The sequence below is a fragment of the Ochotona curzoniae genome, unplaced genomic scaffold (assembly GCF_017591425.1).
Source record: "Ochotona curzoniae isolate NIBS_2020 unplaced genomic scaffold, NIBS_Ocur_1.0 scaffold_3208, whole genome shotgun sequence".
Classification (NCBI taxonomy): Eukaryota; Metazoa; Chordata; class Mammalia; order Lagomorpha; family Ochotonidae; genus Ochotona; species Ochotona curzoniae.
Window position 1 is genome coordinate 30,732,555 of NW_024467106.1, and position 27,390 is coordinate 30,759,944.

Below are 27,390 nucleotides of genomic sequence, written 5' to 3' on the forward strand. Positions count from 1 at the left end.
TATGAGGTGATCCCAGACCTGACTCTTGTGCCTGCCAGTATGGGATCCAGCTCATTCTGTCACCCAAATCAGCCTACACATATGTTGTAGTTGCAATTGTTAGGTCAGTTCTGTTTCCAGCCCCGTCTCTTACACAAACCAATGGGTGTTACAGACCAGCCCAACCCAGTCCACCACACACTTGGCCCCCATGCACACCTTCAGGAGCTGCAGTCCAGTTAGAGCGACTCCCAGCAACCCCCACTGTATTAGCCCCCAGCCCTGGTTCCTGTGCCTGCCAATAGGTGCAGTGGAGGGTCCACTCTGTCTCACATCCCATCCAGTTGTCGCACACATCATTGCATGCTGGAGCCTAACTCAACCCAACTGACTCCACCTTCCAGCTCTCATGCAAGTGGGTGCCGCCACCTGCCTAGCCAGGCTCGTCCTCAGTCCTGGTTCTCGTGCTCACCAGTGGGAACTGCAGTCCATCAGAGGTGTTCAGTTTCCCTACTAGACCCACTTATTCCCTACCCTGGATCTTGGACTCCCCAGGTGGTTCTGCAGTCTAGCTTGATAGGACTTGTCCCTCAGTTCTAGCACTTGAAAGCTGACTCTGCAGCAAAGCCCAATCAGCCTCCGCTAACTCTGGCTCAGGCATGCACCACCAGTGGATACAGTTAGCCCAACTGAGCTCTCCCTCTAACCCAGTTCACATGCAGGCCAACAGGAGTTGTAGCGCTACCCAGCCTGGTCTGCCCCATCCCACTCTCATGCTCACCAACATGAGCAGTGGCCCAGCAGGGGAGTCTCCATGTCTTCCCTACTGGGCTGACACCCCACAATCCCAGGTCTTGCATATGCTGTGGCCTGGACCAGCCTGGCCTGGCCTGTCCTGTCCCCAGTTCCAGCTCATGCCAGTGGGTGTGCAGACTTACTTTCTTTGCAATGCCACCTTAGTGTGCCATCACAGGCATTCATCTTGATCTCCAATTTGGTAATTCTGAGCAGAAGATGCCTATCACGAAGCCAGCTGTGAGGACAGACAGTGTGCTGGTCGAGGAGCACAGATCTGTGTGCTCCACCAGCACTCTGCAATGACAGGGATGCACCATGATCTACAAGGCCTGATCCGACACCACCTAACCACATGTCCTGAGGACTAAAAGGCACAGTTACAGAAAGAGAAGGAGACAGATGGAGAGAGCTTCCATCCTCCTTTGATTCACTCCCCAAATGGCTGCAACAGCCAGGGCTGGGCCAGCCTGAAGCCAGGAACCTGGGGCTTCTTCTAGGACTTTCATGCCGGTGCAGGAGCCCAAGTACTTGGACCATCTGATGTTCCCCAGGTGCTTTAGCAGGGAGCTGGTTCAGAAGTGCAGCAGCTAGGACTTGAACTAGGAGCCATGGAGGATGCCAGCACTGCACTCTGTGGCCTAACTCACTGTGCCACAACACCAGCCCTGAGAAATCTATTTTTAACTAATATAAATGTAAACAGACACATGCAGTGAACACTGTATTGGAACAGATTTAGATGAAAAGACTTCACACCGGAAACATGGATCAGATGACACAGAGCCCAGCAGGTGCTATGGGATTCAGAAGGAAGGGGCTAGTCACACGACTGCCATCCTGGCTCAGGCTTGCTGGCTGAATCCACAGATCCTGAGGTCAACAAAGAAGCTTCGTGGATATTGTTTGAAACAGAAGTTTATTCTCCGAGTAACACGTAAAAGCACAGTTGAGGCTACTGTTGGGAGCGGTCCTCCCTTCCTCTTCCTCCTCCCCTCTCCTCTCTGAAAGCCAAGGAGAGCACAGTGAAGGAAACATGCAATCACAAACAATGATCAACTCTAAAGACAAAAGGTTTGGTCCAAAAGAACAACATAATTAATCCAATTACTGTGAATGGCTTCACGGAGGAGGACTAAGATATTGCAGATGTAGTAGTGTTTCCACAGGCGGCTCTTCAGTGCACCAGGGGCGTCTGCTTGAGGGAGATGAGAACTGAGCGCATGCGGGAGACGTCTTTGGCCTGCTTGCTGGACTTGGGGTTAAAGTCACACAGCCTGGCCACCCGTTCCCACTCTGTGCCTGGGGACGATTCATCAATGTCGTTTACAAAGGCTTCTTCTGCCGCCCTGCAAGCAACAACAAAATGTGTTGGTTTACTGTAGAACCACCTGTGAGCCACCTGGCGGCTGGCTCGCTACAGAAAAGTGACTCCCTCTGCTGCCTCATCCCTGGCTCGTGGCAGTGCCGTTCCCCAAGAACGGTCCCTGGCCTGGGGCAGACGCAGGGACAGACATGTGGGCAGCGCACCTCAGCACAAGGTGCCCAAGCCGCTGTGTAAAATGTTGGAATACAGGTGTTTGGTTTAGGGCTCACTGTCTCTCTGTCTGGCAATCTCTGCTCATCTGAAGGATTAACAAAAGCCAGTCCTGAGCCACCTCTGCGCTGCTGTGATGAAGAGCAGAGCAGCTGGCTGGTCAAGAAACTGAGCATTAGCTTATGCTGGGCTGTATTGAGTTTCAAGGAAATTTAGAGATTTCTAAAAAGCCCACAGTAGCCTCTAGATTTAATTCCTCCGGCTGGAGAGAAACAGGGCAGATCAAAAGAAATTCAAGACAAAGCTTCCATGCTAGCAGGCACTAGAGACAGAAAGCCATTCTGGAAGGGGAGGCAGGGGTATTAGGGCATTCTCCAGGTCAGCCAGAAATTTGCCATTTTCTCTCCAGCCAGGTGCCTGAAGTCCACTCAGGGCACACCACTCCGGCAGGAGAGCCAGCATGAGCTGCTTTTTGGCGGGGGCTACTCCAACATTCTTCCACATCAAGGCAGCCCACCCCCAGCAGGGAGCTAACTGGGGAGCTCCAGCCTATAAGGACAGTGCTAAGAGGCGGGAAGACATACTATATCCATTTACTCCAACAAGCATCACGGGCAAAGCAAAAGCAATGAAGGTGACTGGTCCGTGAGCACAAGGGGGGCACTCTCACAGGGATGGCCGTGGCACACATCGCTGAAGCCCAGAGCCACTACAACACTGCGACTTCATGGCACACACAGTTAGGGCAGTGAGAAAGGTTTACTTAACTGTTCTAGGCTGTAGCAAGGATGGTTTATGTTTGTGCTTAAAGGTGAAGAGAAGAAAAGAAACAAGGAGAGAAACTTTAGGTCAGATATAGAAAATGAGAATGAGTTCAATGCAGATGGTCAGTAAGCTAGACATGCCCCTGCCGCTCTACCTAAGCTTGGGAGCGTGCAGCTGGCTTTGCTGGGCCACCCTGCTGCCCAGCAAAACCAGGCTCGACCTCTCCAGTCTCCATGACTACTTCAGAGAGAATGTGCAAAAATCCAATCCAACACCACCTGTACATCCAGCATTTCACAGGCCTCATTTTAAATGCGTCCGAGGACCCAGGAACCCCAGTTCTATCTTTGACCAGGACTGTTTGAGAACCCCAGGTCTCAGGGGCTCTGTAGACCACCCAACTGCCTGTCTCCCAGAGCCCCTTTCCTCCGCTATTCCGCTCTCATCTCACTGGGGCCCCAAAGGTGGCCCAAGTCTTTTGGCAATGCAGCTTTGATAAACAGCAATCGTTTAAAGAAAAGAAAAAAAAGAAGAAAAAAGGAAAAGAAAAACAACCTTTTCAAAAAGCTGCCATTTTAGGGGGCAGGGGACGAGGGAAAAACCAATGTGGCCTATACCAGCCAGTCTTGCTAACCTGACCACAGAGCTGGGGGTCTCTGTGCTTGCGTGGCCATCAGAACCTGGCCATGACACAATTTTAGATATGTAAGATGACAGGGGAACACACACCCACTGGGGACAAACCCCTGGGCTCTGAACCCTGATGCCTGGGGGAGAGGTCCCTGACTCCCACATCCTCGAAGGAACTACGTGTTGAAAACAGCTGCCCCCAAATTTCTGATCTGGCAATGCAAGGTGCTGCTGCTCCCCAGCTCTTGGCCTCCTGGGACTGCCACCTGCTCCCCAGTGAGAATTCTCACCTGGAGGGGGCAATAGGGCACAGGTGGCAGCAGTGGCGGTAGCAACAGCAAGAGATCAGAGCCCACTACTGTCCCAGATCTTGCCCAGGTGAGATCACAAATGACACACACTTGAAAAGGAGTCAACTTTCTTCCCCCTAAAACGCTGCATATGAAAAATGGCAATGAGTGGCTGAAGGCAGTCATTATTCCGCACGGCAATCATGGGAGTGTACCCTAGCTTGTCAACACTTGGGCAGCCCCCACAGTGCCAGTCTGAAGTGTTTTAGAGTAAAACAACTTGTGACATAACTCTAAACAAATTGAATCAAAACAAGAAAAGGAATTAGTTTTTGCAACATACACATAACCAATCACGTCAGCGAAGGGTTGTTTGTAGAAAGCTTCATCTGCCACCCTAGACAGCAAGAAGTCCAAAGGCAGGCAAGCGGGCAGGAAAAAAGAGAGAACATTGAGAAGCAGAACATCCACAATCCACAGCAGGGGCGGGGTGGGCGCTGCCGAGCTGCTGCCGGGGCTCCAGCCCAACCCCGAGGCTTCTGGCCGTGCCAGCCCCTGAGTTTCCCCACTGGCCTTGCCACCTGGGGAGTCCCCACGAGCGTGCACTGTCAGTTTCAGCCCCTTGGCTCGCCCTGGCAGCAATGAGCATTTATCAAGCACCCAACATACATTGTGAAACAGCCTGACACAGCGACCTCAAGGCGCTGGGCTGTGTCACAGAGGCAGTGTACAGGACCAGCCCAGGACAGCCGGGCTCCAGGCCCCACGGACTTCCTACTTTGCACCACACCTCAATGCTTCCTCCCAGCTGGTGTGTGCACTGAGGTTCCAAGATTTGCCTTCCCAAGCTGGCTGGGTGGGATAAAGGTTCAATATCCTGGAACAGAGGGTCATTTTCAAATCCCTTAAAGAAAAAGGGAGCCCAAGGCAAGCCTGGGGGAAAGTGCTACGGCCCTGTACCTGCGCTTGCCCACTGGTCCCTAAGGCCACTGGCTTAAGAAGCTGGTATAGTTCCCAAATATTTCTAGGCCAGACTTGACTGACTGAGAAGTTGGGTTTGTCATGGGGTGGGGGAACCTCACCCTGCAGCGACTGGGCTCTTGGACTTTGGCATCCCTGGACACAGCCATTCCTCCTTGGCCCACTGGGAAAAGGCAGAGCCTCCCCCAAGGAGTCTTACCTGGTCCTTTGACTAGGTAGGTCAGTTTGAGGTAGGCGAGTAGAGGTGATATGTCTGAAGGTTAATTATGCTTGGTCTTTACCCAAAGCGCACATATTTATTTGAAGGCAGATTCTAGTAATTTTAATTTCAGCTAACTTTTAAAAAAATTTTATTTATTTTTATTGGAAAGGCAGATATACAGACAGGAGGAGAGACAGAGAGGAAGATCTTTCATCTGATGGTTCACTCTCCAAGTGGCCACAAAAGTTGGAGCTGAGCCAATCCAAAGCCAGGAGTCAGGAGCTTCCTCCGGGTCTCCCATGAGGGTGCAGGGTCCCAAGGCTTTGGGTCATCCTCAACTGCTTTCCCAGGCTACAGGCAAGGGAGCTGGATGGGAAGCGGGGCCGCCAGGATTAGAACCAGCACCCATATGGGATCCTGGCTGTGTGTGCAAGGCGAGGACTTTAACTACTTCGCTATTGCGTGGGACCCTCGGCTTACTTCTTAAATCCACATGTATATTTCTTTGTGGAAATCTAAAGAAAGTGGGCCTGACGCAGTAGCCTAGTGGCTAAAGTCCTTGCCTTGCATCCACCGGGATCCCATAACGGTGCTATTTCATGTCCTGGTTGCCCCCTTCCCATCCAGCTCCCTGCTTGTGACCTGGGAAAGCAGTTGATGGCCCAAACTGGGATCCTGCACCTGCGTGGGAGATGGAATAAGCTCCTGGCGGATGGCAGATTTTTCTCTCTGTATATCTGACTTCCCAATAAAAATAAATAAACCTTAAAATTTTTTTTAAAGAAAGCAAAAAGAAAAGCCTGATTGTAGTTTAATTTTGATCAGCATGAGTGGGGGAGAAAGGCAAAGCAGGCCACCTTGTAAACACACACTACCTCCCCTTCAGTTCACATGAAGAGTCAAACCTGACTGATCTCAACCAGAGTGAGCTTCTACTGGAAAAGAATGAAGATTTAATGACTGTCACCCAGCATCACCATGACAACAAAAGCTTGAATGTCAGTCTTTGCTCCTTTGCTGCTAGTCCCTTGACTAATGGACACATCAACGTCATAGGCCCAGAAAAGACAAAGTTACAGACTAAACAAGGGTGGCCGCCACCTGATGGTTCTTTACCCAGGAGAGGGGGAGCCTAAAATAGCCCTCAGCCAAACAGGAAGAGAAATGCCAGCCCACAGGACCAACTCTGAAGGCAAATGAACAACACAGAACTATTCTCCAAACAGCCCCAAAAAGGGACATGCAAAAAATGCTCACACCACCACTGCGAACTGAATAGTCCCTAAACTTTTTCAAGTCTATAAAGGGCTGAAAAATCTCAGCATACCCTAACAGACTGTCATTGTAGCACGGCATGTTAAGCTGCTGTTGGCAATGCCAGCATTCTATCGAGTGCCAATTCAAGTCCCAGTAGCTCTGCTTCCAATCCAGCCCCTTGCTCACGTGCCTGGGAGGTAGTCAAAAATAGTCCCTAAGCCCCCATGTGTGAGGCTAGATGGAGTTCCAGGCTCCCGGCTTTGGCTTGGCCCAGCCTTGGCTGTTACAGCCATCTGAGCCAGCAAATGGAAAATCTCTCTCATTCTGTTGATCTACTTTCCTAACAAATTAAAAAAAAAAAGGGGGGGGGGGCGGCAAGGATGAAGATTCCTTACTAGAGAGGGAGTTTCCTTACTGGGGGGAAATGTTTCTCTTACAGTATGAAAAGGAACACGTTCTGGGTTTGTTCTTGCCAAGTAGTCAGCCCTGCATATCCACGGGTGCCAGGAAATAGATGTGCAGCTGTATGACCTATATACACATCTTTCTCACCATCATTCCCTGAACAATATCCATACCCGTGTATCACCTGCGACCTGCACTGACGCTGTATCTGGCATTACCAGTACTGTGAAGGTGGCCCCCCAGTACACAAGAGGATGTGAACCTGCTCTCTGCAAACGCCATGCTGTTTCATACAAGGAATCTGAGCACTTCGTATGAACATACAAGGTTCTGATGTCCACCAGGGTCCCCTGGGTGCTGAGGGATAATAATCACAAACTCAACCACTGTTCTGAAGAACTCTGAAGCAAAGGGAATTCTTTCCCATACTCATGAATTCAGTTTTTGCGCAGTTACACTGGGCCCCAGCCAGGGACCAGGGGTGGATGCAGTATGGACACTGACCATGGACCACAGCCCCTGCAGGGCATGGCCCCAGCACAGCAGTGCTCCTGCTCTGGTGACACTGGAAGGCAGGATGCCTGATGACACACTCAAACTGGAGGCCCTTTCTGCCCAAGGCCTTGCCACGCTGCCACACTCCCCTTAACATCAGTGGCTGCTGAGTCATCCAGAGAAGATGATGCTTGCTTGAACTGAAAACCCAGCTTTGCTTTCTAAACATATTCATCACCTGAGACAGAGAAGGAGGCAGGAAGTCCTTTACAGAGATGGAACTCCGCAGTTCAGAGGCAGACACGGGCAGCCCGAGGAGTAGCCAGCTCTATTGCATGCTGCTGCAGGGGGGCAATGACACCAAAGGAAGTCTCCAGAAGTGACTCCAAAAGGGCTCCCACTTTTGACCACTGAAGGATTACTGGAATAAAGTGTGAAAACCAGCCCTTCTGGGCTCAGACCCTGTGCCATAGGATCAGCCCGGTGCTGCAAAGGTCTCCAGAAAACAAGGAATTTGAATTTGGCTTCTAAAGAACTCCAGACTCTCTGTGAGTGGGGGTCTTAAGTCTGTCCCTTTTCTGGAACCTGAGAGGTCCCTATGAGCTGCCCCCCAAACCAGCATCCCAGTTATAGGGAAAGAAATCTACCCCAGCCCTAAACACGCAGCCAGAGGACTAATCTTCAAGGCTGAAGGTCTAACAACAAATGGGATTGCTCTCCAAGAACAACTGATTCTGTACTCCAAGAGGCAATCCTTTCCATACAGAAATTCAGCAAGACAGACCTTAAGTGATTCTGTCCTAGCAAGCCTGTTCCATATTTAAATTCTAATAATCTGTCCAACTGAGAAAGCCCTAGGGACCCTGCCCAGGGATGGTTGATGGAGTTTTGCCAAGCACTCTGGCTAAAACTCAAGTGCTGAGGGGGCTTGCTGGGGGCTGTCACAGGGTAGCACAAAGCGCCGGCTCAGATCTGCATCTGCCCTTGAGGGTGGGACATCCTTGACAAGCAGGGGACATAAGAGCCTGGGAAGTCAGCACATTACACTGACCACAGGCCAAACAGGAACCCTGTGTGGTTCACGAAGCCATCACCACTGGCAACTCAACCCCAAAACCTGTTGGGCACTCCTCCAGAGCATCCCCTGGAGGACACAAGGCGGCCAGACCAGGTCTAAGGGTGGTTTCTAGGGGTGGGGATGGCTGACAGAATCAAGGGTGACCAAAGGCTCAAAGGAGGAGCTGCTGTACATAACAAAGAATCCATGTGTTCTGTCAGGTGGTCCTGCGAAGGCACGGGTGGCTGGCACAGAGGCTAGTTCTCTCTGTTCCAGCTGACTTCAACCTAGCAGAGCTACTGGAGACAAAGGCACTTAACCCAGCTCACTACCAGGGCCGTGGAAACTGAAAACACCTCCAGGCCAGAGAGGTCTGATTCTACACCAAGTGGGTGGAGCAACCACCTCTCACCCGCAGGGAACCAGGCAGCAGCTGCAAATTCGCTGCTAAGCTACTTCCAGGAAGTGCTGTGCAAAAGCCCCCAGCTGCCAGCAGCAGTGAGCCAAGGATGACTGTATTATTCTCTCCTCACAACTACTTACACTTCAGTAAGTGAATAAAATATATTCTGAAAATAGCATTTTCTAAGAAGTCAGCTCAGTATTTTCTTAGTCACAGAGGAGTAACTGGGGAACCCTCAATTCTGAAGTCACTGTGTTGGAACATCCGTGGCCATCCCATTAGCAGGCATTTCCCGGCTCAGGGACCCTCCCTGCAGCAGCTACCGGAGCAAGGCTGTACTTAGCAGCAGCCATGTCAGCAGGTGTAATCAGCTCCAAGTAATGAGATCCTGGTGTATTCATAGAGGCTCACTTCAGAACTCCAGATCTCACATCTGGACTTAACCCATGAAGTAACTTCTTTAGATGATTCACATCATTATAAGTGATACATTTAAGCAAACTTAACTACAATTGGAATGGCTAGAAAACAGATTGAGTTATGCTCATAAGACTTGAGATGTGCAGGCTCTGTGTTCAAGCATTTTCTTAACAACCTGCAAAGCCATCTTCACACTCAACAAGGCAGCAGTCGTGCGCCTGCACTAGATGTTGGAAAACGGGCTTCGAATTCAGTCTCGGAGCCTGCAAGCATCACCAGGGACTGACCTGTTGTTTGCTTTTGTTTTTTGTAGCTGCTCGTCCTGTCTTGCATACCACTCTTCTAGTTCTTTTATTGCTTTTTCTTTCCACTCTGCTTCTTGCTTCCGAGAATTGGCATCTTTGAAGAGAAGGAAAAGAAAACACAAATGAGACCAAACACACATTTTTTGTAATCATATTTAATTTTTGCTTTATTATTCTATTGATTTATTTGAAAGGCAGAGAGTCAGAGAGATATACCTGCATTCACCAATTTATTCCCCAGAAGCTGACAACAGCCAGGGCTGGGCCAGGCCAAAGCCAGGAGTTACAAATTCAATTTAGATCTCTCCTACGGGTGGCAGGAAGCCAGGTGCTTGAGCCATCTCTTGCTGCCTTCAGGGACCCATTAACAGATCTAGACTCAGGAGCACAGCCAGAACCCAAGCCCTGGTGTCTCATATGGGATGCAGGAGTCCCAAGCGGCTTCTTGGATGCTTTGTTAAGTGTGAGCCCTCAAGCCCTCAGACATTTAAATAGATGTAGTCAGTGGCTGGAGCACTTGGGTTCCTGCCAGCCATGAGAGGATCCAGCTGGAGCTCTGAGCTCCTTCCTAGCTCTGACCTAGCCTGCTTTGATGGCTGCAGCTTGAGGCAGGGAACCAGTGGACAGATCTGTCTCTTTCTGCCTTTCAAGGCAAATGAAAAAAAAAAATCCCAGCAAACTTGAGCTCATTAATTTGCTCTGGTCCTGCTGAAAACACAAGTACAAGTACACATGCACGCGCGTTCGGGAAAACAGAATCAACTATTCTTGATTGCAGGAGCTCCCCCCGATCTTCCACTCTGTCTCATCTTGGTTTGCTGACAACTTAGGGTGCATTAACTGGCCATTGTTCATGGACTAACTGAATTCAATAGAATTGTTTTTGGCAGAGTTAAGGGAAAGAGCATGAAAATACTGACTTTCAATCATCTGTTAATTCTTCTCACAGAGCAAAGCTTAGTCCACATCCCAGACCTGACAAGTAACAGTTTTGTAAGACACAAGGTGGCACTCTTGTGACTAGTACATAGAAACATCTCTTTGAAATAAGAAACCACTAGGAAAACAAGCTGGAGAGATTCCTCCCAGAGAAGGACAGAATATAGAATAGAAGAGCTAGAGAGGATCACAGACCATCTGTTCATTCGTAGATGAAGAGTGAGTCATGGTAGAGCCAGGAATGAGTTACCCAAGGAACTCCAATGGAGAGACCTGCAATGGGTGGGGATGGAGGATCACCACCAAAAGCCAAACTAAAGGGTCCAGAAATGACGTGGGAAATGTGCACCTAGAAGGTGTGCTGGGCTGTACTGCAGATATCAAGCTTTCCAACGATGAAACATGGCTTGCCCCAAGACATGCAGAAGAGACTAAGGAGTGGGAGATACAGAAACACATGTCCAAGCTGCTGGCACAGTTCCCTGACGTTGTCCTGACACCTCCCTGCAAACCTGTCTCAGGCACCCTTTCTAGGAGGTGTTCCACAGACGTCTCATTCATTCTTTACAATTATCCCAAGAAACTAAATCCCTAATTCCATTGTCAGCAGTGAGAAAAACCAAAGCTTAGAAAGTCTGAGTTAGCCTCCTAAAGGTTAGAGTAAAAAGAGCCAAAAGTTAAATTCAGGTCTGATGATAACACCATTATGCCGCTACCAGCGGGAGGGACAGAAGGAGAAGCAAGCCTAGGAATAACCACAAGCTGTGATATGGGTGAAGAGCTGGGCTGGGAGGGCAGAGCAAGAGCACAACCTGTAATCAGTGTCTGAGAAGCAGAGGAAGCAGTGGTGGTTGCTAAGCAGCCACTCAGAGGAAGACAGGAAGCACTCTCCTGGCACTTTCAGGGCCTCTGTAAGCACTGTGGGAACAACCTGCCGAGGGCTGTGTCTGCAACTATGGGAAAGGGCCCAATAACAGCTACCAACTCCCCCAGAGCCTCCAGATTATAAAGAGCTTTGTTCTCTACTTCAAAATGACCTATCATTCACATGGTGGATGACTCTACCTATCTCCCACTGAAGACTCTAAAGCAAATACAGTAAATTTCTGATATGCATCTGTCTCCAGCAGTCTGTGAGAGTGTGTGAAGGAGTGTGTGTGTGTGTGTGTGTGTGTGTGTGTGTGTGTATGTGTGAGTGTGAGAAATGGAGCATGTCAAGCTACAATGAAACACTATTTATGTTGCCAGGGTCATGTGGAGAAGGAATTGAAGAATACTAAATTTGAAACACAAGATGATATCTTACTAATGACGAAATTATTTCCAAAGAAAAATATTTTGTGATTAGATAGATAGTACTTTCAAATCTAACGCTCATTTCAAAATTTTATCTCAGTACCAAAATATTACAAAAATGCTCATTTAAAACAAATCTAATCTAGATAAGAATGGACCATCTGTAGCTGCTGTAGAAAATGGTACATTCAAATCTCTCTTGGCTTGCAGAGAACCAGGAAGTAACACTGGCCATGAGAATTCAGATCCTTCAGTGCTCAGCCTGACGGGCCAAATACCCACGGCTGAATGCAAGCTCTTTGTGTCTGGGAGAGAGTCCTTAGAGAGCGCGACACAGTGACAGGCACCTGCTTCTCTGTAAATCTTTATTATTGTCTGCAGAAAAGAAACTGGCCTGAGACGCAGCCAAGCGCTGAGATGAAAACCAGTGACCCTGGGCGTCTATTTTTAGTGTGCTGTGCTTTCCCACAGCTCCTGCAGAGAAAAAAGGTGAAACTGAAGAGTCCCCCCCTTTCTTTATGGTCCAGTTGATTCAATTCAACTGGAGTTGTGAAGCAAATGTCTGAATTTTCAATGTGAATTAAAACAGCACCTTTATGGAATATCCCCAAAGTATCCAACTGATAACTGAGAATGGAAATGCTTTTAGACACTGAAGTGGACTCTGGAGAACATGCACACTAGCGCGCAGTCTCCACACCTGCAAAGTCCTGGCCCCGAGCCTGCACAGAGATCCATAAAGACCACGCAAGAACAAAGCTGCTAGCACCATAACAGATCTTCTGAAGACTGTACTGCCCAAAAACAAACAAATAAACCTCACAAATTTAAACAGTTTTAGTCAATGGCTCAAGTACTTGGGTTCCTGCCACAAACACAATAAGTTACCAGTCACATATAGCTACTTAAATCTACATTTATAAAAATTAACAAATTTGGGCCTGGCGGCGTGGCCTAGCGGCTAAAGTCCTAGCCTTGAACGTGCCAGGATCCCATATGGGTGCCGGTTCTAATCCCAGCAGCTCCACTTCCCATCCAGCTCCCTGCTTGTGGCCTGGGAAAGCAGTCGAGGACAGCCCAAAGCCTTGGGACCCTGCACCTGTGTGGGATGCCTGGAAGAAGTTCCTGGATCCTGGCTTTGGATCGGCATAGCACCGGCCGTTGCAGTCACTTGGGGAGTGAATCATCAGAAGGAAGATCTTTCTCTCTGTCTTTCCTCCTCTCTGTGTATCTGACTTTCCAATAAATAAATCTTTTTTTAAAAATTAACAAATTTAAAATCCAGTCTCTTGGTCACACCTGCCACTTTGTTTATTTTAATCTGTCTGAAAGGCAGAGAGACACAGACAAAGACACATCTTTACCTGCTGGCTTCTCCCAAAAGCTTAGAAGAGCCAGGGCCGTGCCAGGTCAAAGCCAGGAGGGAAGGACTCTGTGGCCTCTTTCATGGGCGAAAGGAACCCAATTATTTGACTTCATTGCCACTTCCCAGGAGGCATCAGCAGGAAGCTGGCTCAGAAACAGAGGCGCTCGGACTAGAACTGGCACTCCAACCGGGGACGTGCATGACCCAGGCAGGAGCTTCATTTGCTGTACCACATTCTACAGGCATCTGACAGCCATGTGAGGTTAGTGGCCATCATCCCAGCCAGTGCAGACACAGGATATTTCCACCATCAAAGAGCACAGAATAGCACAATGAAGAACATTTATTCTGAAAGCCACATACACTGGACTAGAAAGAGAAATAATTTCATAGTAACAGATTGTTATCTTGATCAAGTCCTTTCTTATCTGGGTGTCTGTTAGTTACTCCATCTGAAGCATAAGGAGCCACGTTTCCAAATTCCACAAGTCTCCAGAGGCAATAACACTGCTGGCAGTGTTACAGTCACTGTTCCTAGGAACCATTTGATGAGGCTTTTTAACATGAACTATGTGATGTCTGTACCATAAAGCAGACAAGTCACAAAAAGTCATCTGTGACTATAAGCATAAGAGATACACAGACATATGCACCACTTGTGTATAAAAGTAACTTGGAATGTTAAAATGTTAATTTTTGGCTAGAATAGGTGGAAGAAGAGAATGAGTACACGTGGATTCTGCTCTGAAAGATGCTGTGGACTACATTCTCCCACTTGGCCTTATCTCTCCAACCCCCCATGCAGACCTCAACTGTCTCCAGATCCTGCAGCAACAAGTGCCGCCTTATGTATACCTCCTCTTTATCAGAGGCCAGGCTGACTGGCTGGCTGTGTGCACTTAATGTGTTCAGAAAGCCAAGGGAATGAAGGGAATGCGTGTGGACTCTGAAGTAAGGAAGACAAAATTCTGAATTTACCACTTTGCCCCTAAGTGACTCAATTATTTACCAATTTTTCCCTACTCCCCTAATTCATAAAGGTGTAAAAAGTTCCTTTTACAAGGATAGCAGGATAAGAAGAACAATTGTACATGTTTCCAACGTATCTCACACTTTCCTTATCGGCATTAAATGTTAGTAAGTCTCTGTGTGGCTACAACCCCTTCAAGCTTATAGATCGCTCTCTTAAGCACCACTTCTGCAGGCCCTAGAGTAGCACTGCTCTTCTTTCACAGGTCGCCCATGAATTCTGAAGGCGTGAGCAGCTGCTAAGGCTGGCATCTCGGAGCCAGTCCCTCATTGCAGGTGCAGAGCCCTTCCCCGCACCAGGCCCACTCTGCTCTTCCTGTGAGAGGACAGAGTTCATCTGCAGACAATCCTTCTCAGGCAATAGCTTAGGACTAAGCTTCTCCACGGAGGTGGCTTCTCCACGGAGGTGGCTTGTGATCTTTAGGTTTCAAAAGTTAGCTTTCCAAGACCAGACAAGGACATGACAGCTAACCCAAGTCAAAAAGGGCAACAGCAGCAGAGTCTAGGGCAGCTCCTTGAGGACAGGTTTCCAGCCCCGTCCGTTACCCAGGGCCCCACATGGATAGGCTCCTCCCCTCCCAATTCCTTACCCAGGGCCTCCAGGCGCTCTGTCTGCTCTTCTCTCCATTTGCGGATACTCTCAGGCTCTGACTGCAGTCGATCCACTTGTGAAATAGCTGCATAACCGTCTGTAGGACCGTTACTCTCCTTAACACAAAACAAAATTGTGCTCTATCAGTACAGAACACTCTGAAAACACATTTCACAGAACTTAGAACTCCTGCTTATACCCAGCACTGATGACTGATAACACAGTAAAGAAACAAGAGAGCCAGCAGGAGGTCTCAACATGACTGCACTGCACCCTGACAACCCCATGAGGGAAGTGGAGTAACAGTTGTCACACCTGTAAGTGGTGTCACCTGGGACCCAGGAACGCTGGGGTCGGGCAGATAATGGGCTCATCAGAAAATAGTATTCCATTAGCTTCCTCACTAACAGACGGATTATGCGGTATCTTCAAAAACAAAGCAAAGTAAGGGTGAGAACCCAAGACTTCTAAACACTATCATACCAAGTAGGAAAAAGGCTTCTCTACGTCACCTAAGCTGAACACAGCGAATTCTAGGAAAGAACTTATAGTGTAACTACCATGGTCATACCAGGGGGAGAAGAAAAAAGGCAGGCAACAATGAGTCTAGGAGGCAGAGGGAGGGCGACTCCACACTGGTTAAGACCTGAGTGTTAACACAGGCTCCCCAGGGCCTGACGCGCTCTTTTCTTATCTACAGATGTTTCTGGATGCTATGCATTCCTCCCTTCTCCCTTCCATTGGTTAGTGTTGTCATTCTTTTCCACTGAATCACCACACTAAGTTAGTGTGTCCACTCAACTCCCCAATTGTCTTCTTCAACATAAGGCCTATTATTCTATTCTTTTGCTTAAAGACTTGAGGTCTTGAAACATAAAATAACATATCATGGTGCTTCACACCTGGGCCAGAAGAGGAACACTGAAAGGAGCTCTGCTCTCTGCATTCCCCTGACAGGCAGCCTGCCAGCTACTAACACAGCCAGGATAGGCAAGGGGCTGGGGTCTTGTTCAGGTCGAACCAAATCCCAGAAATGGAAGCCCCTTGAACATCATTCAATGAGATTAGAGTACACTGTACCTGGTAGTATTCGCCATTCATCACTCCATCAACAGGCTCTGTAAGACAAAGAGTTCAGCCGTCAGTTACAATGGACTGCTGGGCCAGAGTTATATGGTGGGATATAGTCCTGTTGCTACAGAAACTGTAAGCTGCTAAGCAGTCTAGACACTAGGTACCAAACAACTTCCTAATTTAATGAAATCCAGATGCGCTTATACACAATGAAAAGTGATTTCACCAAAACATGGACAGACCTGTTGTCAAGTTCCAAGTCCAAAACTGAATTCTGCTTTCTGGCTTTGAGAGACGACAAAGGGAGGCTGACCAAAGCATCTCCCACAGCAACAGCATTTCTCTGACAGTTGTGAGGCTCTGGAAAAAGTGTGGCCTGGAACCATTCTGTGCTTTATTTGAAATTAAGATGTTTGCTAGGGAGTCAGGACTCTATCCTATGGTGGGAATAGGTTTAGCACCTAAGCATGGATTTACCAAAGACCCGCAAGAGCCAGAGCTGGGCCAATCCACTATTGCAGGTCAGTAACTCAACCCAGGTCTTTCACATAGGTGGCAAGGATCCAATTACTCAAGCCAGTGCCACTGAGTATTTCTCAAGGTACACAGAAGCAGGAACCAGGACTTAAACCCCAGTACTTTTTTATGGGATGTTGGTCCCAACATCCAAAGCCCATCCCTGTATTTCCTTCTCACAGGCAAAGATTTCATCAAACCCATCATCTGGCTTTCTTGATTCCTAACTAATTAGACCCAACCTGAACCGAATATTTCCAAATCAACCCTAATACTCATATTTTATACATTCCTTTGGTCCTCTTCTTGCTTTTCCCAATTTCTTATTCCTTGGCTTTAGGAGTATTTAAAACTCACGCCCATCATCCTTGGCTCCTTCCTCAACCCTGGCTACCATGTGTTCCATGATACTAAAACACATACTATTTTCTTAAAAGAATAAAATGTCATGAAATTCCATCATTTGGCTTGTTGGTTCTTTTCATCAAACATATATGCACAAAACTAGCAAACTCAAGACTCCTGTAGCATATTTTTGGTTTTTTTTTTAAGATTTATTTATTTCTATTGGAAAGGCAGATATACAGAGAGGAGGAGAGACAGAGGGGAAGACCTTCCATCTGTTGATTCACTCCCCAAGTGGCTGCAAAGCTGAAGCCAGAAGTTACAACCCAGGAACTTCCTCTGGATCTCCCACGCAGGTGCAGGGTCCCCAGGCCACAAGCAGGGAGCTAGATGGGAAGTGGGACAATCAGGATTAGAACTAGCACCCATATGGGATCCTGGAACATGCAAGGTGAGGACTTCAGTCACTAGGCTACAGTGCCTGGCCCTGCAGCATGTTTTTTTAAATGTTCATCTACAGCATTAAGTTTTCAAATTTTTAGTGTAAAACACCACTAAGCATGGCTTCCGTTGTGCTGAGTGTTCAACACATTATATGCATTACATTTCAATCCTCTTATGCTGTATGTGTCAGCAATTCACAAAGGACCTCAGGACATGCATGGGGTTCCCCAAGAGAGATATTCTTGAAGGGGCAGCTATATTCTCTTCTAAGCCGCTTATTTTGTTTAAGGTAATATTACCTACATATCTGAGATACCTGTAGAAGGGATGCTATGCCAGAGATGTCAGAGGACAGACCACCTACTAACAGGCTGCATGAATACAGCCCGTGGGCTCTAAGCACTCAGCAACCCACCAGCTTTGTTTCAAATATTGGCTTGTACGCTTATTATTTCCAAGCATTTCTCATACATGTATTTTTGCATTTTACTGATATACTTTCTAGTAACACAAAAAGTGTTTCTTGTAGTAGTCAGTTGCCTTTTACTATTTTAAGCTATTTATGTTGTACCTACCCAGATAGTTTGTTGAACATTCTGTCAAAATTTAGGATTACAGAATTTACCAAACAACTGAGAGAGAAGTGCCTGTAGGGCAACATAACTGTCCCTCTTAATAAGCTCCTTGATGCAGAACTGCTGGCATCAAGACTTCTAAAGCACCAGCCACTCGCCCTTATTTGTATAAACCAACATTCGTACAACATCCAGTAGCATGAGTGCTACCCTTTCCTTGGACCTTTATCCACACCAACCTGTGCTGCACCCCATTTCTAACGTCTGTGACCTCAGCAGTGAGGCAGAGGGAGGGAAAACCTCCTGGTGACTCAGCTGCATCAATCACATCTCCTGTGGTAAGCATATTTCTGATATTTTCTTCTTCACTGAGTTGTCTCTCTACCACCTTCTGGTTTCAAAGTGCTCTCTCTGTACTAACTAACGATCTCCTCATAATACAAGAATTTCCCCCTATTTTGTCTTAACTTGGCTTAGGGTATCTGACACCAGGAGTTAATTAGCTTATATGTAGATACCATCGATTTTCTCTTGATCATTTCTGCAACTGCTTTCATGCTTGAAGGCCTTTCCTTCTATGAGAAAAATAAACACAACAGGGCTAGCACTGTGGCTCAAAGGGTTAAGCCCTACATCACCTACGATGCCAACACCCCACACGTGTTGGCTGAAGTTCTGGCTGCTCTACTTTGGACGCAGCTCCCTGCTACTGTGCTTCAGCAAACAGCACAGCATGACTCAAATGCTTGGACCCCCAACCACCCACACGGGAGACCCTAATGCAGATCCAGGTTCCTGGCTTCAGCCTCCTCCAGACCCAGTAGTTACGACCATTAGGAAGTAAACTAATCGATGAAAGATCTTTCTCTCTCTTCTTCTGTCACTCTACTTGCAAGTAAATAAAACAAATAGATTTTTAAATACTTCTTTCTTGCTGCTGCTGTTCTGCTACCTTTCTTTTAATGCCGAGAGTTAATTTTTGTTTAAAATGAAAAGAGTGGGGTTTGGCGTGGTAGTTTGGTGGCTAAAGTCCTTGCCTTGCATGCACTGGGATCCCAAATGAGTATTGGTTTGTATCCCGGCTGCTCCACTTCCTTCCAGCTCCCTGCTGGGGGCTGGGAAAGCAGTCAAGGACGGCCGAAAGCCTTGGGATTGTGCATCCGCATAGCAGTCTTGGAAGAAGCTCCTGGCTTCAGACTGGCTCAGCTCTGGCTGTTGCAGCCACTTGGGGAGTGAACCAGCAGATGATCTTTCTGTCTCTCCTTCTTGCTGTACATCTAGCTTCCCAATAAAAAAAAAATAAATCTTAAAAAAAAAAAAAGAGAGAGCTTTTTAAATCCTAGAACTTACTTTACTAGCTAGTTTAGCCAGACCTAAGTTATTGTTAATATATTACAACACACTAATGATCTAGTTAATGTATTCCAGCCAGGGCCATTTTCACCAGAAGAGACTTTTGATCACTCACTCCTCCTTACTGAAAACACTAAGTTACCCGCAACCCATTCCTCCTCCTAAATCATGTGCCGCCCTTCCTTTAAGTCTGAAGACTCAACCAGACCCATCGGCATGTATCTGGATTTTTTATTAGTCACCACGCCACCACAGTTTTTGTTTGTTTGTTTAATTCTGGCAACAGCCAAGTTACTTTATTTAGCTTTTCAGCTTCACTTTTCATTTGAAAGGCAGAGACAGACACAAAGACTTTCCATCTACTGGGAGTTCACTCCTGGAATGAGCACTAACATCAAGGGTTAAGGCCAGGCCCACGTCAGGATCCCTGAACTCAAAGTGAGTCTCCCATATGGGCGACTGGTATCTGTATCCTTAAGCCATCACCTGCTGCCTCCCGGGGAACACATCAGTGGGAAGCTGGACTGCAAGTGCAGCAGGGACTCCGATACAGGATGCAGAGATTCCAAGGAGCGTTTTGACTGTGGAATCAAAGGCCTGCCTTGTGCACCGACACTGTTGTGTGAGTCAACAACCAGTCTAAGGCAAAAGACAGTCCACTGCTACAGGAACATGCAGAAGGACATCTAGGACCTTGTCTTACTGGGACAAGTAAGCCAGGCCGCCAACTGCTCCAGAAGGAAACATCCCCGCGCATCTCAGGGATTCTGGACAGAAATAAGAGTACAAGACTGCCCTAAATCCACCTTCAACTCCTCATGTGCTCCAGACATGTGAAGTCATGCCAACCGGGGTCTGAATCTCAACCAAATCGCTTATTAGCTTGCCACCTAAGCATATGATGTATTTCCACAGTGATCAGTTCTCACCTGAAACACGTTGACACTGCCACTCAGCCTGCATGGTTATTACAGGCATTGTCAAGTGCATAGAGTACCAGGCACACAGCAAATGTGCAGTATAGCTAAATGTCATCTGTAAGAGCTCTCTAAACAACTCGACCACTGTTACCAACACATTCACCCTCCTCTAGAAAGGTTAATTCATGTACTTTGCTTCTTTTCCCCTCCCTAAGTGCATGTCAGATGTGTAACAGTACCTCACTGCCATGCTTTCCCTACAGCCGCCCGACCACCGACACCTGCCCCATTCTCCCACCTCAGCTGGGCTAGGGCTGCCTCCTCCTTGGCCACATCCTCTTCCTCAACATCGCCCATGCCACTTCACCGAGCTGGGCACCTCCTGTCTCTACAGTCCTTTCTCTGAACCCCTAATCATCAGAGGGAGCCCGACTCTGCCCTAACTCTAACAGCTTTAGCCCGTGCCCACCTCATGAGAGTATCCCCCAGGGCTAGGTGAATTTAACTGCTTTCCTCTCTCCTCAACCTGTTACAGCTTATTTTCTACATCTCTTCATTCAACACATCAGAGACCTCCCATCTAAAATCGCACACCCTCCGAAAGGCTTCAAACTACTTTCTTCTCTTATCCCCAGGGAATACCAGTAACTGAAATGCACTGGATGCTTCTATACGCCAGCAAGCACTTCACAGGTATTCTTTATTGTAATCCCATAAACGCAATGTGGTACACATCATCCCACTTTACAGGAGAGAAAATTACAGTGGTTAATTACATAAACTGCCCGAGACAGCAAAGCTAAACTCAACACTCAAGCAGCATGGGATAGCACAAAAATCATAACCACTACAGTGTCTCAGAGAACGAAGTGCCCAGCTCATGCGCTAATTCCCAAAGGAAATGCTGACCACTGCACTATGCCCAATCTCAACTACATGGTCAGGGCTTTCAGTCACTAAATGCTTAGCTCACTACTAAAGTTCAGGAACTAAGTCAGCACTCAACCCTTTCCTTCCCTTTACTGAAGGCTTGAAGCACAGACACATGGGCTTGCAACTGTATCCTTTATACCCTCCCTCCCCAAGACCTGGCCAGTTTACACGGGACTCCCAGGGCCAGCAGCAGCCCGCCAGTGTCTGTGCTGGAGTAGGTCAGTTCTCCCTGGACAGCCACAGTCGCCCTGCCCCTCCCAGCCAACACCTCTGCAACAGAAGGTGGTCCAGCGAGGGCAACTAGGGGCTGCACTGCTGTCCCCTCCCCCCCTTAAGCAAGTCATTTCTCACTAGGAGTTAGATTTCTGGTGAACTAAAGGTCTAAAAAGTTAAAACCATCACAGTGGCAGATAAATGTTACCTAGTCATCCAGGCCTTGGGCCCACCAACTGCCTTAGGGTTAGGGGCCTGCTTGACCCACTGAGCTTTCAGTTTAGGGTTCTAGAAACACTCCCCTCTGCAAACAGGGCTCTCCTCTCCTTCACTTGGAATATTTCTTTAAGTAACAGTGAAGCCAGATGTCACCTCTTCTAACTTCCTACTTCCCCATATTACGGACTAGTTTCCCCAACTCCTCCTGTCTTACAACCGCCATCCTAGCGACCGCACAGGTTAACGTATTCAAAGGTTAAACCTTCACCTAACTCCAGCTCACCCTGCCCTCCTCCAGTCTCTTCTTGCTTGAGCTGAGGGGAAGGACCGCCCTGCAGAGACCCACTCGCCTGACTCCCTTCCCTGCCCGGTCCAGGCTAACCTTGCTGCCAGAAGCCCCAGCCTCAGTTTCCCTCCTCACGGCCTTCTTCGGTTCCTTGCTGATACCCTCCACCCCCTTTCTTCTCCCTGTCACCCCAACACTTTGGGTCTTGATGCTCAACGGTACACTGCCATTTTTGTTTGTGTCACTCCTCCCCCCCACCAAAAAAAAGTTGCTACTATTCTTAGTTTTTCCTGCCCTCCTCCTATGCTGTGCTCAGCCTTGCTTGACACGTCCGGAGAAACGCCCGCCACGACGGCGGCGGCAGGCAGAAGGCTCCGTGCAAAGTTGCTGAACTGAACGGGCTGCGATCCCCGCCTCCCACCGCCGATTTTCCGGGCGTCCTCGCTCCGCCCGCCCCCGGCGCATGCACACACACACACACACACACACACACACACACACACACTCGGAACGGGGCGGGTCTCCCCAGCCAAGCATGACTGGGTTCGGGTCTCGTTTCCTCTTTGCACTCCTTCCCACGCCCCCCCAAACCCCAATCTCCTGACAACACCCCGAGTTCAGCGGCGAGCAGCTGGGGACCCACTCGGGGCCCGGTTTCCCGCCCAGACGCGCCCGCCCGCTCACCCGGACCCCCCGGCGGCTCGCCGTGTGCCTGGGGCCCCGGGGCGCCGCCGTCCAGGATGGCGAAGGCCTCGTCGTTCTCGATGCCCGCAATCTCGCTCTCCTGCTGCGCCAAGAAGGCCGCGGCCGGGTCTTCTTCGCCCGCCAGCCCGTTCCCCAGCGCTGGGCCGCCAGGAGCCCCGGCCGGGGCGCCGAACGGATCGAGCTCAGCCATGGCGGCAATTCCACGGCACCCACAGCGACGCTGAAGACAGAAGCCAACCGACGCCCGACACAGCGCGTCCGGCAGCTGCCGCTGGAGTGGCGACTGCGAGCGAAGAACCCGGCGGGAGGCGGGAGGAGGGGGGGAGCGGAAGCCCTGCCCCTATATCCGGGGAAGGGCGGGGCCTCGACAGCGAAAGGCTCACAGCCAATCCGAGGGCAGACGTGGCTGGGGAGCTACCCAATCGGCAGCTGGGAGGGGCGGGCCGACGAAGACCAACTCGTGACTCGGGGCAGGGAGGCGGAAGTGGCGGCTTGCTGGGGGCGGCCCGGGCCTTGGGGCACTGGACGGCGGCTTGGGGACAGTCGCCTCGGAGGGGAACCGAGTGCTGCCTACGGAAGGTGAGGTGGCGTTAGGGCGGCCTCGACGGGGCCGGTCGCACGAGACACGGGACTCCTCGGCGTCCTGGGCTGCTTCCTTCCTGAGATTGTTGGAAAGCGGAATCCTTTTTAGGATAGATGCTGACTTCATTTTTTAAAAAAATGTTTTTTAAATACTTAACCCATTCATACTTGGGTTATTTACGGCCGACTGACTTAAACGCAATTGGTCAGTTGATTGCCACTCTAAGTAGTTACGAAAAGATGAATAAACCTTTGGCAAAGCACTTGTGCAGTGTTTCAGAGCAAGACACGAGTTTTCTGGAAAATCCTTTAGGAGTGGCCTGCCCCTTAGGGACACCGTGGCCCTCGTGTTGGACAGAGGAGTCAGTCCCACAAGGAGCCTGTGGCTCCCGGGGGACGTTTCTGGTGGTGCTTTGCCACCCTCTTGCAGGTCGCTTTCTCCACGGAGGACAGCGAGAACTCAGAAAGTTCTTTTAGTATTTCTTTTAAATCAGGGATGAGTGAATCAATGTGACGAACATCAGCTCGGTAGAAATAATGTTTGGGGGGGGAATTATGTCCATGTTGAGGAGTGTCACTTAACTGCTAGTGACCAACAGAAAAATCTTTTTCCTTCCCCACCACCATCTTTCACCATCTTAACAAGGAAAAGCCTAAAATGGGAACAAACCGGAAAACCAGCTGGAGGTCAGAGATGCCTCCCAGGTAAGTCAACCAGGGACCAGATTTTTAAAATACCTGTGTTCCTTGGTGACACAAAGAGGCAATTATTGACCCAAAACTAATGTTTACTTTTAAGTCACTTTTAGATATAGAGTGCAGGAAAGTTTTGAAGAGAAACATTTAGGAAAGTTAAACTTTTAGAATGGGAGGCAGGCCCTGTCCCCAGCGTTTAAAATGCACAGGCCTGCTCACGGAGTCCTTGGTAGACATTGGTGATTGTTCAGGTCCTGGGGCTCCTGCCAGGTGCCTGGAATGAATCCTATCTCCCAGCGTAGACTCAGCCAAGGCCTGGTCACTCTGGGTATTTGGGGAAGGAACCAGCTGATGGGGTGATAGCTCGCTCTGGAAAATCAAGGACTGGTGTTTTGGCTTAGTGGGTAAAGCTGCTGATTATACAGCAGGCCTGGCTGCTTCACTTGAAATCTAGCTCCCTGCTGGTCGCTTGAGGAACAAGCAGAGGACTGCCACCTAACCCTTATGGAATACTGGGATGAACCCGTGGGCTCTGGGCTTAATTCTGGCATAGCCCTGGATGTTGTCGCTGTTTCAGAGTTAAGCTAGCAGGTGGAAGATCTCTCCCTCCACTTTGACACTCTGCCTTTCAAATGTAGAAAAATAAATCTGAAAGTGGAGAAATCTAAGGCTGCTGTTGTGGCATAGTGAGGTAAGCCACCACTTATACCACTGGAATCCCATCTCAGTACTGGTCCAGGCTGCGCCATTGCTGGATCCCTACCACCCACGTGACCATGATGGAGTCCTAGCCCCTGGTCCCAGCCTGGCCCAGTCTTGGTTTTTGTGGCCATTTAGAAAGTCTCCTCCTGTTGCCCTTACTCTCACTATGGCTCTTCCTGTTTCTTTTTGTCTGTCTTTTAAACCAAACAATAAATAAATCTTTTTTAAAAATTGGAGAAAGGAGCCAGCATCATAGCTTGACAAGTTGATCTTCCACCTGCAAGTGCTAGCATACCATATGGGCACCAGTTCATATCCCAGCTGCTCCATGAGACTCAGTTCCAGGACTGTTAGAACCTTTGGGGAAAAAGGTCTTTATGCTGGTGCTGACAAGCAGGTATATAAGCTTGAAGCTTCTGGTTGACATCACACCATCAAGAGGAGTCTTTCTGAGAAAGAAGTCAAGGCAAAGAAGGCAGATAATAAGACTACTTCTTGTCAGCATTGGGGTTCTGGATTCTGTTGTGCGTGAGTGAAACAGCTATTTCTGTGCTCTTTGGTTCTATGAACAAATAAATTATTTTTATTTCCACTGAGATAATTTTGAGTTGTGTTTCTGTGGCTTAAAGATTTAAACCTAAATCTGGGCCAGTCTGCAGCACCTGCTGGGAGATGTGAGAGCCAGGCCAGGATTCAGGCCAGGCCGGGCTGGGCTGGGCTGGGCTGCCACACCTGCTAGTTCTCATTAGGGCCAAGGCTGAGAGCTGGGGGCTGGGATGCTGGGATAGGCTACAGCGCCCACCAGTATGAGCTAGAACTGGGGGGAGGTGCTACAGTCAAGGCATGCTGTGGTGGCTGCCAGCAAATACTGAGGTGAGGTGGGGCATATCAGACTGAGCCACAGCACCCACTGGTACACACGAGACCCCAGGCCAGCAGGGGCAAACCTGATAGGTGAGCTGCAAGGGCTCCCAAGCTGGGCTAGTGCTCCTGCTGCTGAGGATGAGAGCTGGGACTGGGGTGGGGGGCGGGCTAGACAGACTCGGGCAGGGCTACATGGCCTGCGTGTAAGCTGTATTTGAGGGTGGGATAGTCCAGCGCATCCCCTGGTGTATGCAAGAGCCAGAATAAGTGTGAGCTGGCCAGTCTTTGCTACAGTATCTGCTGGCAAGTGTTGGGACTGGGTGCAGTTCATATCAGACTGAACTGCAGTACCCACTGGTAAGTGCAAGATCTGGGGCTAGGAGTGGGCCTGGTAGGGAAAGTGACCATTCCACTGCTGGGCTGCAGCCTCCACCGGTAAGCATGAGAACCAGGGCTGGGGGCAGCCATCTAGACAAGATGGCAATACCCACCAGCATACATGTAGGCTGGGTAGTGGGACGTAGGACTGTGGGATGTTTTAATAGGAAAAACGAATATATTTGTTGAGGATTATTAGAGGTTAAAGTTACAAAAGAGAAGTAATGATGGGAAAGATGGGCTGGGAAGGGGTGGTCGTTAAGGTGCTGCTTGGTAGTAGGCCTTATGACAAGGTGGGTTAAGCCACAACTTGAAATCCTCACATACCATATTGGAACACTGGTTTGAGTTCCAGTTACTTTGTTTCCAGTTTAGCTCCCTGCTAATATATCTGGAATCATTAAAAAAAAAATGATACCACTGGAAATGCTGGTGTCCCATAGAGGAGTGTCTGGGTTCAAGGTCAGCTTCCAGTTCTAGCTTCCTGCTGGTATGCACCCTGAGAGGCAGCAGCTAATGGCTCAAACACTTGGGTCTCTTGTTATCCACATAGGAGACCTGAATTGAGTTTCCAGTTCCTTGATTTTTTTTTGTAAGATTTATTTATTTTTATTACAAAGTCAGATATACAGAGAAGAGGAGAGACAGAGAAAAAGATCTTCCATCTGATGGTTCACTCCTCAAGTGGCTGCAACAGCTGGAGTTAAGCCAGTCTAAAACCAGGAGCCAGGAACCTCTTTCCAGGTCTCCTACACAGGTGCAGGGTCCCAAGGCTTTGGGCTGTCCTTAACTGCTTTCCCAGGCCACAAGCAGGGAGCTGGATGGGAAGTGGAGCTGCCGGGGTTAGAGCCTGTGCTCATACGGGATCCAGGCGCATTCAAGGTGAGGACTTTAGCCACTAGGCTACCATGCTGGGCCCCTTGCCCTGGCTTTTGTGAGCATTTGGGAAAATTAACTGGCAGATTGAAGATTCCATCTGACTCTGCTTTCAAATAAAAATATTTTAAAAGGAGTGGAGGTAGTAGATAATGACCAAGAATCATCAAGGAGGACTGTTTTAGTAGCTAGGGTGTCTAGAGAAACAGAATTAAAAGAATATGTATTTATGGAAGCAGTATACCATACATTAGGAAGCTTAAACCACAAAAGTTTCTCTTTTTAAATTTATTTTACTTGAGTTACAGAAAGAGAAGGCAAAACTGAGAGAGAGAATCCTCCATCTGCTGGCTCACTTCCCAAAAGGCCATAATAACCAGAGCTGGGCCAGTCTGAAGCTAGGAGCCAGGAGTCTATTCCAGGTGTCACACATGGTGCTGGGGCCCAAGGACTTGAGCCAGCCTCTGCTGCTTTCCCAGTCCATTAGCATAGGAGCTGGATGGGAAGTGCAGCAGCTGAGACTTGAGCCATTGCTCATATTGGATGCCACAGGCAGGGGATTATCATGCTGTGTCGGCACACCAACCTCCACAAATTGATTTCCTCACAGGTAACGTGTCCAAGATGAAGGTCCAGTTTGGTTTCCAGTGAGGACTCTTCCTGGTGAATACATACCCACCTTCTCATTTTGTGCTCGTGTAGCCTGTTCTCTCATGTCTCTTCTCGTAATATTAATCTTGGATTGGAGTCTCACCCTTATAGCCTTATTTAATTTTAATTATTCTCTAGGGCCCTTGTCTCCAAATATAGCCACAGTGGGACTTAGGGCTTTACTGCATAAATTTCAGAGGACAAGGATATTTAGTCCATAATTCATTCTCTTTCTCTCTCTCTGTGTGTGTGTGTGTGTGTGTGTGTGTGTGTGTGTACGGCGCTATAGCCTAGTGGCTATACCCTCACCTTGCA

The 27,390-nt window shown here is 48.7% G+C and overlaps 1 protein-coding gene across 15 annotated transcripts; it reads right to left on the minus strand.

The window, feature by feature from the left end:
- Positions 1–1,674: 1,674 nt before the first annotated feature.
- On the minus strand, positions 1,675–22,656 carry CLTA (clathrin light chain A). 15 transcript variants are annotated; one of them, XM_041004332.1, is made up of 7 exons: positions 22,312–22,641; positions 15,824–15,861; positions 14,742–14,859; positions 9,504–9,615; positions 4,340–4,393; positions 3,080–3,115; positions 1,675–2,123 (listed from the first exon to the last, which is right to left on the minus strand). In XM_041004332.1, the coding sequence occupies exons 1-7, from the start codon at positions 22,514–22,516 to the stop codon at positions 1,952–1,954; spliced, it is 735 nt and encodes a 244-aa protein (XP_040860266.1). In that variant the 5' UTR covers positions 22,517–22,641; the 3' UTR covers positions 1,675–1,951. The 15 variants fall into 15 exon arrangements, with proteins under 15 accessions (XP_040860266.1, XP_040860268.1, XP_040860265.1 ...); XM_041004334.1 differs by having other exon boundaries at positions 3,080–3,088; positions 22,306–22,641; XM_041004331.1 differs by having other exon boundaries at positions 22,306–22,641.
- Between the last annotated feature and the right edge of the window lie 4,734 nt (positions 22,657–27,390).

Bases quoted from the DNA above. Each gene is read 5' to 3' on its own strand.
- CLTA (XM_041004331.1), bottom strand. From the start codon at position 22,516: ATGGCTGAGCTCGATCCGTTCGGCGCCCCGGCCGGGGCTCCTGGCGGC. The intron at 14,860-15,823 runs GTACAGTGTACT...TTTTGTGTTAAG, and splicing joins TGAATGGCGAATACTACCAG to GAGAGTAACGGTCCTACAGA. The intron at 4,394-9,503 runs GTCAGTCCCTGG...CTTGCTGTCTAG, and splicing joins AAAACAAAAGCAAACAACAG to GGTGGCAGATGAAGCTTTCT.